General features: G+C 38.0%; 1 protein-coding gene across 2 annotated transcripts in view; it reads right to left on the bottom strand.

Annotated features, from left to right (window-relative positions):
* Window positions 1-6,366: 6,366 nt before the first annotated feature.
* Window positions 6,367-12,158, bottom strand: part of lhx5 (LIM homeobox 5) — a 22,342-nt gene continuing 16,550 nt past the window's right edge. For both annotated transcript variants that reach the window (XM_036214573.1, XM_024257763.2), the window contains exon 5: window positions 6,367-6,927. In XM_036214573.1, coding sequence (XP_036070466.1) covers window positions 6,578-6,927 — 350 coding nt within the window. In that variant the 3' untranslated portion in view covers window positions 6,367-6,577. The remainder of the gene's footprint in view (window positions 6,928-12,158) is intronic.

Raw genomic sequence — 12,158 nt, 5'->3', positions numbered from 1 at the left:
TCTAGAGCAGAGATGTTTTGGTCCATTCCTCCATTCAGATCTCCTCTAGAGCAGTGATGTTTTGGACCATTCCTCCATGCGAATCTCCTCTAGAGCAGTGATGTTTTGGTCCATTCCTCCATGCAGATCTCCTCTAGAGCAGTGATGTTTTGGTCCATTCCTCCATCAGATCTCCTCTAGAGCAGAGATGTTTTGGTCCATTCCTCCTGTAGATCTCCTCTAGAACAGTGATGTTTAGGTCCATTCCTCCATGTAGATCTCCTCTAGAGCAGTGATGTTTTGGTCCATTCCTCCATGAAGGTGAGCAAATACATACAGTATCTTCCAGAGTATAAGTCGCAGTTTTTTCATAGTTAAGCCAGACTTATACCTTAGGAGTAACTTACTTGTGTTTTTTTTCTTTTTTATTTAGACATCAAAAGGGTTATTTATTTGTTATTTTCCCAGTAAACATCTATTGTCTTTTAGCGTTTGTTCCCTCGAACAACCTCCAGAGGACGCTGCATCCGAAGTATTTGCTACTTACAGCAGCAGAAGAAGTGTCGTACAAAACAAACATGGAAGATAATCTGACTGTTTTTTTTTCTTAAACTTTGAAATTTTTCTGATACAGATCAAATGATTAGTATTCTTGTGTTTTTTTTTTATTTAATTATTTTTCTATCAACGCTGGATTTGGCAGATTTGCTCGGAAACGTCAGACTTTTCTTATAAAAGTGCAAATTTCCCCTTACCCACTATATAGTGCGTTCGTCATTTTCTAGTTCTGTCCGAATCTACTAATTCCAAAATCAAGTGCACTAGAAATTTCCCAGAAGTCTTTGCGAAAAACTAGCGTTCATCAATGGTCACTAGATTAGCGAATATAGACCACAATGCATTGCGGTCGAACAATTTTGAACAAAAAAACTTGTTTAAATGTAATATTTGAATAAACCGTCCACATTTTCACCATCAGAACACAGTGGAGTCATGAATAAATCGTGAATTGTTCGTATTTATTAGATTTTCACTTTGTGAAATCGGTGACGTCATACCCGTTTTTTAGAAAAACAAAAGAAAAGTAGTGACCATCGTGTCCGAATTACCTTTTAAATCTAGACCACTAGATAGTCACACGCTATATAGTTTTTTAGTAGTTAGGGATTAGGGAGGGAATTCAGACACAACCATGTTTTCCTTCTTGATTAGACATTTTTTGCTCTTGTGACTTTTACTCCGGAAAAATAAGGTATTTTCTGCCATTATTTACAAGTATTTTTTTTTCCTTATTTTGTCTCATAGTCGAGGGATACCTATGATGAAAATTACGGACCTCTCTCATCTTTTAAAGTGGAAGAACTTGCACAACTGGTGGCTAAATGAATACTTTGTTGCCATAAACTTTTTATTCACAGCACTTCAAACCATACCTTGTATTGTTTAGTAAATAATACCTCGTAATAAGATTCATGAAAATAACTCTTTACAGATATTTGGGTTTAACCAATTTCCCTTTTTAATCAATACAAACTATGAACGTATATTTTTGAAATTCCCCAAAACAAAATGCAAAAAAAGTCCTCTTTTCTTTCTGTCTCCTAGTTTTTCTTAAATGTCAAAAAAACTATGAATCCACCAGGAAACATGAGTTTAAAAACAAAAACAAAAAAAATAGAATGATGTCACCAAAGTGGAAATGGTTGCAGTCTCCTGCGGTAATTTCTTCCTAACAACTGCTGACGCCTCAAACTTTTCTCTGTTTAGTTCCTTGCTATTGACTCCGCCCACTTCTTCCAGAATTCACATAATCTACAAAATATTTATGAATAAATTAACATGACACTTTTTTTATTTCACCACAAAGAATCAAAGTCTAAAAGACCTCAAATTTCGGGATTCAAATAAAAAGTCATTTATATTCCAAAAGTTTTAAATGAAAAATAAATCCCTGCACTGTAGAACAGAGTTAGTGGAATCTTTGTGTTTCGATTTGAGGAGCGTGTATGGGGGTGCGTATCGAATCACGAGGGAGGAAACCATACACTCCCCCAATAATTACCACACAGTCTCCTCTGAAGTCTTTGGCGTTTTCCTCCTGGCTTCAGGCTTTCTTAAGCCCCATTTTTTCCCAGATATATCCCGGATAATTGCAGATCTTTCATCTCTCGGCGCTGAAATGTGTCTGCGCTCCACTTTTCTCTTCTGGGACACCTTTTGAAATGACTTCTTTGCTCCACGTTGGGGAGATTTCAAACTCACTTCAAATTTCATAGCGAGCTCGGCTGAGGCTTGGCAACAATCGACCGGGAGGAAAAAAAGCGTCTCTGCTGAATGAATTGTTGGCTTTAAGCTTAAAAATGGTGCCGTTTGGCTGCAGCTCAGGTCCTGTAAATGTTTGATTTGGTTCCTCTGCAGCAGGACGGCAAACAGCTTGTTGCTTTCTGTTTTAGCAATTTTTTATTTTTTGCTAGAATGTTATTAATAATCATTTTGGTGTTCAGTATTAGATTGGTAAGTGTTCTTTCTGATTTATTATTATTATTATCATTTTTTAATCAGTTTTAAAGTAATTTTAAAAATTATTTACCATTTTTGGAATATTTTTGGCTTTTTCATACTTTTTTTTAATCAAACATACATTTTTAAGTAGTTGTAACTAGTTTGCATGACAAAAAAAATATTTTTAACTTTATAAAAAAGCTAAAAATGTTTTTACTGAAAACTCATAACAGATCATTCTATTTCAACATGGCTCAAAGAGGTTTGTCATTTATTATGATGTGTGAATTAAAATGTATTGGATTTTTTTCTCTGTTTTAATGATTTCTGCATCATTTCAGGTTTTTCAGTTCCATCTTGATCCCTACTGCACCGTTTTTCTGGTCACTGCAGCTGTTTCCTGCTCAGTAATTGAATTATCATTAAAGTTTGAGGGTTTTGTGATTCTGTCTAATGCTCCTCATTGTTCTGTTGTTGTGGTTTAGTTTTGTCAAAGTTCATGTGGTTCAAATATTTAGAATTTTAAAGTCTGTATTCAGTTTGGTGCTCCTGGATCCATAATTTTACTGTCATTCCTGAAACTTTAACAGATTCCACCCAAACATCTGATATCCAGGATGAATAAAAAAGTCATAAGCTATAAATTACTATGAATTATACTCCTTTAAAATGTTTATTTTCCAAATCAGCTTTAAATATGTTACTTTATCTGTTATCTGTTCATTTTATGAAGGAAAACTCTCCAAATCCAACTTTTTCTGGTTTCATTCCTCTGTATTTACCATGTGGTGTGGTTGTAAAACCGGCCCAAGTTTCACTGTAGCGTAACCAGCCATAAAGTGGGCTGGGCTTGTTAAAAAATGATCACGTCAGACATGCGTCACGTCATTTGAGGCGGCTGAATCACCAAAATGAGGCAAACAGGAAGTCATTCAGTGATTGAGGAAACAACACACTTAAACTCTAACGTCCCTTCAGACAAACTCCTAAAAATGCTCTTGTAAGGTTGAAGACAAATTTGAATTTTTCACTTTTGAACATGTTTTTTTGTCTGAAAATTGACCAACCTTTACAGCTCTCTTTTGAGTAAAAATGTTTATGAATATATGGCCTATTTTATGCTTTTCTAAGCCTTTCAGAGTAAACTATATCCATATATAAGGTCATATACTACATTTGGATCACTTAAGAACAAATATTTATGAAATATGTTATTTTTGTGAACTCTTTTTCTACCCAGATCTCTGAGGCTCCGCCTTTCGCTCTTTGTGGGTACCGCCCATTTCATGACATCATCCTAGATCCGTCTGTCTGCATTTAGCCCACAAAAACAAACATCTGATCTTTTGCAAAGATGGATGTGCGTATAAAATGAAAGCGTTTTGTTGATCACTGCTAGCTCCAGAGAGAAAGTGAGTGTTTGTGTTTGCCTGGGGGCGGAGCTGGCAGCTCAGCCTCTTCCTGAAAGGGGCTGTCTTCACTTTGTGACATCACAATGTGAGGACCTGCTCGTTTTTGTGGATTAGGAGGGGCTGGTGCTCCGAGATGTGTGATTGGATCAACATACTACGAGGAGTTAACATTATAATACAGTTAAAGGCTAAAAAAAAAGTTGATTTTGCATGAAATAGTGAATATTCAGCATAAGTTATTTTATCAAACCAGCATTTACTAGATGAAGTTTTGTCTCTCTGCTAATTGTTATTTTTTGACAGCTATTTTTAGTGTGTGTGTTTCCTCTTAATGACACTAAGAAATCTACATGTAAATTCTTCTTTCCATTTTGGTCTTTACAATGTTAAATACACATGAATCCCCCAATTCTGCATTTTTTTCCCTTTCGATAGCTGGATTGTTGTTTAAAAAAGTTTTTTTTATTTCTATACAAATGTCCTCTGAGGAAAAGTTTAGATAAAATACTGCATAAATAAAACAAAGGTCAGCTTCCTTTAAAGGTGAAAGAGAAAAATTAAGTGGAAATTGTAAGAATCTGTGACTTAAGACACAAATTCATCTATAAATCTGGAAAAAGTACTAAGGTGATGTTAATTAAAGGTAAAATTGTTGATTAAAAAAATCATAACTGGAAAGAAGCACTTTTGTATGGAGCCCCCAAAGAGACATTTAAGTAAAGAAAAAAAGGAAGTAAAAAAAATATTTTTTTTTCCAAAAACAAAATAAAAAAAAATTAGGTCAGTAATTAGTAATTAGGTGTGCACCAGTGTGGATTTGCACCCATAAGCAACCTATATATGTTTTGTACTTTAATTTTTAGAAATACAAAATTTAGTTACCAACTTGTGCACACTGGTTACTATCTTTTGTGCACCATTTACTATCTGGTGCACATCAGTAAGTAACCAGATTTTTTTTACTTTAATTTTTAGAAGAAAAAAAATCAGTTATTATCTGGTCCACACCACATAGTGTCTGCTGCTCACCAGTTACTATTTGGTGGACATCAGTTATTAACCAGATGTTTTTTTTTTACTTCAATTTTTAGGAAAAAAAAATCAGTTATTATCTGGTGCGCACCAGTTACTAACCTATTTTTTTTTTTAATTCAAGGAAAAATATTTTTTTGGTTAGTAAGTGTTGCGCACCAGATAGTAAGCGGTCTGCACCAGATAGCAACCAGTGCGCACCAGATAGTAATCAGTGGGCACCAGAAAGTAACCGGTGTGCACCAGATAGTAGCCAGTGGGCACCAGAAAATAACCGGTGGGCACCAGATTGTAACAGGTGGGAACCAGATATTACCCGGTGGGCACCAGATAGTAAGCGGTGCGCACCAGATAATAAGCGGTGCACAGCAGATAGTAACTGATGCTCTCCAGATAGTAACTAACTAAACTCATTATTTTTTTTTTTTCAACTTTAGGGGCTCCATACCTCTGAATGGGTTGGGATAGAAAATTTATGTTCTTGTTATTTACAGCAAGAATCTTAAAGTTTGGTTTCAGTTTGAGTGAAATGAAATAAAAAAATTGTAGGAAAAGAGATCAGAAACAAAAGCAGATCTTCTAGTTGTAAGAGGTTTTATTACCAGTGCTATTTACATCAAAGTGATACAGCCTTCCCATTTCCCGCCCCCAGACCCCCACCCCACACACATACACCTGTACACACACACACACACACCAGCATCCACTCATTCACACAACTGTATCCAAGAATATCTGGGTACGTCCCGTTTAAGACACATTCTTTGTCGGCCGTAGACGGCGTCCAAAGGAAACACAAAAACATCTCACAGGTTTTCCATGTGCTTCATGAGTTGGATGAACCGCAGACTGAAGTGATGCAGAATGTCAAACGTGACCCTGAACTGTTTGTACAGACTTGACCACTAGATGGCAGCGGGCGCCACGTCTCAGCGTTAATGTCACAGATGTTGTCTGCCCCCTCTTTTGTTTTCTGCCTTTAGAGGAAGGAGACCTCAGCTGTTGAAGGACGTTCCCAATTATGGGTGCAATGTTCTTTTGAAAATCATTTCCATTAAAACGTGTTTTTTTTAAAGGGACAGTAACAAAAGGAAGGTCAGGCGGAGCAGCGAGCGGAGCAGAGCTATCAGGGCCGCCTGGATGTGTGCGTCTGTGGAGCTGCTCGTGTGCTGAATGATGGTAAAGACATCCTTCTTTCAAGCTCTGATCAAGCACACTTCTCTGTGTGCGAGGGACGTTTGAGTGTGAGGAAGCAGCAGCCTTTGATTCGCTCTACATGAAACAATGTTTTCAGTGAGATGAAACCGTGCGACAGATGAACTTGGAAATGTTGCTTTGAAGCCTCGGTTTTGAAGATGTGGTGAGAAAATTAAGACCCCCTTTGGCGTTTTGGTGCTAATGTGTTTCTAGAGCGTTAAAAAGGAACCTTCGTTACATCAAGGAGAAGCAGAGAAGCACTGTTGACTTTATTTTTTTTTAGACATTTCAAGTCTGGTAATCCAGGAGGGCGGTGTCATTTTTGACTCCATCAGTTTATGAAAAAAACCCAAAACAAAACGATCTGTAGAAATTTGAGCTCCCCCCTCTAACAGTGCTGTCCCCTGAATGAACCGGGCCTGCTCAGCCCTGGACTGTCCCTGCGTTTGGTCCGTTTACCACGCCGCTGTTTCTCCCATCTCTTGACCCTGATGGGACATCGGAGCGCTGTAGCTAGAATTACTGGCCAGGGAGAAGGGGGGGCTGGGCCCGCCCCCGTACGCCTCCCCCGGCACCGGCTGGAGGGAACTGGGTAAGCTCGGGTCGGGGCTGGGAGTTTCTGCATGAGAGATCATGTCCGTGAACCTTTGGTCGTCTGATGGGTGGTGTCCCGATCCCTCCATGGCTCCAGGCCCTGAGCCCAGAATGTAGGGGGACTCTGCCGGGGACTGTGCCTGCGAGGACGGGGGGCCATGGGGGAAGAAGTCGTAGTTGATCCCAGGTCCGTAGTAGTCACCTTGGTATTCTGTGGAGGAAGTAAAACAGGGTTAGCCTCTATCTTTGTGCTGATAAAGGTGCTACAGTCCTATTTCTTGGTCACATACACTCAAACTGGGGGTAGACCCGAACGGGTGCTGCAGGTGTTTGGGTTGTTCAGACCCGTTGAGGGTCGTACGGCCACTTCAAGGGACAACATGTAGATGGAACGTACCATTGTCGTTCGTGTGGTAAATATATCATCAAGTATTTCTAAGGCCGGATTCACTATGGATTGCCCTGAAGTACGCCGTACTCTAGTTGTTGGTAAGATGCCAGTACCAGGTCCCTACTGACAAATGAGGCATGAGGTATGCACAAGATACATAAGAGGTCGTACGATGTCCACAAAACTACACTACACTATTATTCATACATCTGGACTGGACAGCCCATAATCCCCCGGAAAAGCGCTTGTGACTAATGCATTACTGGTAACACCGGCGTTCCTCAAGGCTCTATCTTAAGACCCTTTTTTATTTCTAACACTCAATTATTTATGTTTAGGAGGGAAATTGCAAAGATGTTGGTAAATATTGTAAATTTATGGTGGCCGACACGACTCACATGAATGCAAAAAATATGACACTACGTCAAAAGCCTCAACATGACAACGATAGCCAAAGCACGACAACAAAATCCAAAGCACAACAACAAAAGCTGAAGCACAACAACAAAAGCCGAAGCACGACGACAAAAGCCGAAGCATGACAACAAAAGCTGAAGCATGACGACAAAATCCGAAGCACGACGACAAAATCCAAAGCACAACAACAAAAGCTGAAGCACAACAACAAAAGCTGAAGCATGACGACAAAATCCGAAGCACAACAACAAAAGCTGAAGCACAACAACAAAAGCTGAAGCATGACGACAAAAGCCAAAGCATGACGACAAAAGCCGAAGCATGACGACAAAATCCGAAGCATGACGACAAAAGCCGAAGCATGACGACAAAATCTGAAGCACAACGGCAAAAGCCGAAGCACGACAACAAAAGCCGAAGCATGGCGACAAAATCCGAAGCACAACGGCAAAAGCCGAAGCACAACAACAAAAGCCGAAGCATGACGACAAAAGCCAAAGCATGACGACAAAATCCGAAGCACGACAACAAAAGCTGAAGCAGGATGAGAAAAGCAAGAAAAAAGAACTAAACAACAGATTTTTTTCCGTTGTGTTGTGAGTTTTGTCATAGTGTTTTTGTTTTAAACGTTGATTCATCGTTTTTTTTTTGTTGTGTTTTCGCCTTGTCGTTGTGTTGTGTCTTTTGCATTTATTTTAACTATGTTGGTCATCGTGCAAATAAGCTGAAAGCTAATATAGAAAATATCCTCGTAAAGGCAGGTCTATAAAAACTAATGACATTTTCTGAAGACATTTTACAGATCATTTTGTTCTGTGAACTTTTAGGACCTTTACAATTTCAGCCAAATGAATTTAAAGTTCAAGGAAATAAAAAATGTAAAAAATGTCATTTACATGTAGGTTGTGTCGGAATTCCCTCAACACTGAGTCCAGCGTATAGGGGGTTTGTCATTTTGTGGGGGGGGTCCGAATCTAAAATAGTGATCCAACAGCCTAGAAGCTTCCCAGACCTTTCTGCAGAAACCAATGTGTATTGATGCTCATTAGATTGGCAATTTTAACGATTTTACATTGGAAAAAAAATGTTTGTACATTTTTTTTTGGTGTGTGTGCAAGTTGTCACCATCAGATCACAGTGGACTAAAAAACGATATAGTGCCCTGGATTTTAAAGGTAATGCGGACACGATGCTCACTTCTTTAAAACCACATATGACGTCATCGATTTCACGAAGTTAAAATTGAATAAAAACGAACATTTTACAGCATTTATTCATGACTCAGCTTGTTCTGATGGTGAAAATGTGTCTGGTTTATTCAAATATTACGTTTAAACACATTTTTTTGTTCAAAATTGTTCGACCTCAATGCAACGTTAGCTGCTAGCGCTCGAAAACACATAAAAACAAAGGTTTTATAACTTTGAAATGGCCATGCTGACACAAAAAGTCATTAGTTACATTTATATGTAAACTTATGTGGTTAACCCTAAAAAAAACAACTTTCAAATGCCTCTACAATTGGAGGGGTGGGGGAAGAATTTGAATTCAGCAATAGTCTTTGTAAAATGTTAAATAATGATAATATTTTTTTTTAATCAAGTATTTAGCATGTGTCCAAATTACGTTAAATTCCAGGATACTGAATAGACCCCCAATATATCATCTTTAAGGAAGCAGGGAGGAAATTTCTCAAATTATTGCAGCTCAAAAGAATCAACTTTGGATTCAACCGCTTGCGCTCAAGTAAATGTATGTTTTTATAAAACAAATGAAATAATAAAATGTAAAAGATTCGTAAGCAGAAGCTCCTCCCCCCTCAGATAAGTGCTGAAATTGATCATGTCCAATTTCCAGCCGAGCACTCTGCAACAGCCTCATTTGAGTGTATAAACAACTCCACACCTCTCCAGCTCACTTCTCACGCCTGTTCCACACTGCATTCATCACCCCCCCCCTCAATCAGCTGGCAGCCATGCGTGTTCCTCCACGGACCCCCCCCCGAAACTTCCGGATGTGGATGAGGAATTCCAAAATGAGACTCCAGCTTCGCCTCTGGAGCAGCTTCCAGCACCTCGCATTTGCTCTAAAGCTGAAGGTTCGGTCCAGTCTGGATCCGTTTTATTGTTCATCAGATTGATTGATTTATTTTTAAATAATAAGATTTTATAATATTTTAATGATGTCAAGTTTACAGAAAAGCTGCTGCATCACAAAAAACATCAAAAATCAGACTAATATGAGAGGAAATCCTCCCTACACATCGTCAGCTCTGCAGAAGTTCTAACTTCATAAATCAGATACGTGACTTTTTCATAAAACTGCAGACTCTGATGTAACGCCGCCTTTACTTTTCTGAAGCTCTTGGAAGGTTAGATTGCACTACATTGCATTTCAGTGACCTGGCTGCAGACAAGATGGCGCACAACATCCTCGTCTCGAAGTGGAAATTATTCAATTTACTCTAACCGAATCCCCAAAGTGTACAAAACTGTAGAAAAACTTTAATTTTTAAATCCCATTGAGATTCAAACTCTTTTTTTTCAAAGGAGTCCTGGACAAGAATCAATAAAGATACAACAAATATTAAACAGTTAGAACAGTTAAAACTTAGAGAAGCAGTCTCACGTGCTCGGAATCTGAATGTCATAGAGATAAGTTTCATTTATTGAGGATTAAAACAGGAAAAGTTCACGAGTTCATTTTTCTTCTTCCGGTTCTGGTCGAGGAATTCTGGTTCTGTACACTCTAAAAAGGAAAACACTGGAATAATTCACAAAAGCTCTCTAATACTAGCTTTTATCAAATTTAATTTTTGATTTGAGCAAACCATCAACCCCAAATTTAGATGAAAACACAACATTTTAAATGTAAGGAAATACAGAACTTTTGTTAATTGATCCAATGTTTCGATTTTTTCAGTGTATGTTGATCTCTGCAGCCAGGTTATAATCATAACTTCCTGATGTTCTTTTGGTATTTTGATGGTTTTTTCTTTATTTTTTTGTGTCTATGGGGATTACTATACTATGGTCAACATGTAAACATTTATTAGAGGTGGGATTAATCCAATTTTTCTTTTTTGAGCACTTTATCACTTCCTGTTTATCATGTTTAACTTAGATACTTTATTAGAGAGACCACAGATTAAAGACTTAAAAATATAAAATAAATAATAAAAAACCACATGATAATACAAGTATAAAAACCAATAAAAACAATGACATAAATTAACAAGTATCATAGACTTAAGAAAAAAAATTGCAGATTTAAAAAAATATATATAATAAAAAAAAATTATTTTGTGTTAAATCCCATTAAAAATGTTCTCAGAACATAAATATCTATTTAAACCCTACCAAACAAATCATAATATTCCTCCTTTAAACTTTAATAATCTAATTTAAATCCAAATATTTAATATATAAATCAGATGTTTGTCTGCATTTTTTTTCCTCATCTCGTCGTTTTTGTTTGTTTCAGCTCCTGTTTCTCTTCGCCTCCAAAGGCTGCAGGAAACAAACTGACAGATTAATAACAGAATCTGCTCACAAACTGCTTCCTTTCAGAGAAGAATCACCTGAATGAGCGCGTTCGGATTTAACCCGCGACACTGACTGACGTGTTTACGCCTCTGAGAGGCTCCAGCATTGTTCCAGCCTGCAAACTAACGTCTGACGTCTCCGGGTCGCCGCGTCTCTCAAGGCTCTGTGGGAGGAAGCGCGTTTCTCCGGAGAAACTTCAGGAATGATCCGACCTCTCCTTTAGCCGCTTGTCATTCTACGTGAAACTGCAGCTCTGTAGGTTGAAACTAAAGACGAGAACTTAGATCTTTTATTCTGACAAACAACAAAAAAACAGCCGCGTTTGATCAAATAAAAGGATGAGTTTGGGAAAGCTGCACTCTGAACTAGAACATTGTGACTTTATTTACATTTTTAAAACGCTTTATATCCTATTTTCATGGACGTCTCCCTTTAATGTAAAGTGTACCCCATTTAGCTCAACATTATCCAAGGACTTTCTACTTTTCAACTTCGCTTTAAGTACATTTAGAGACGGGTTTATTCATTTTATTTCATTTTAGGGTCAAAACAAACAAAAACAAAGTTCAGATTTAAAATAAATTAAAAAAAAAAAACAACAGAATGCACAAAAACATTGTCAAATGAGGTGAAACGATCAGAACCTTTGGAATCTTATTGTGAGATTAATTAAATTGCCTTCGCCTCGGCCTGAAACGGGCCCTTTGGCCCCTTTGGCCCCCAGCAGTTGTATGTCATTCCAATAACAGGAGAAGTTAATTAATGTTTTGACCGTCTTCAGAGCACGCTTTCATGTGAAATGGCAGCAAACATGCATTTTCTGCGACTGATAAGTGCGGCTGCTTTCTTTATCTCACTCTTAGTTCTTTAACTTTCCATAGCAACCATCGTTTATTTGTTTGTTTGTTTGACACGCCTTTATAAATGATGCTGTGATTCCACGTTTTCACAGGATTCTGCTCTTCACTTTATCTACAAATCAACTTCGAGATGCCTTGAAGAGCAGAATCCTGCGACATGCGGATCTGTCCCGACAGAACTGACTATAAATCAGTTAAATAATGTTTTTTCTGGACTCACACACGAATT

This window comes from Oryzias melastigma, linkage group LG12 (assembly GCF_002922805.2).
Source record: "Oryzias melastigma strain HK-1 linkage group LG12, ASM292280v2, whole genome shotgun sequence".
NCBI lineage: Eukaryota > Metazoa > Chordata > Actinopteri > Beloniformes > Adrianichthyidae > Oryzias > Oryzias melastigma.
Note: the sequence above shows the minus strand (reverse complement) of the source record. Positions and strands in the feature narration are given on the sequence as shown.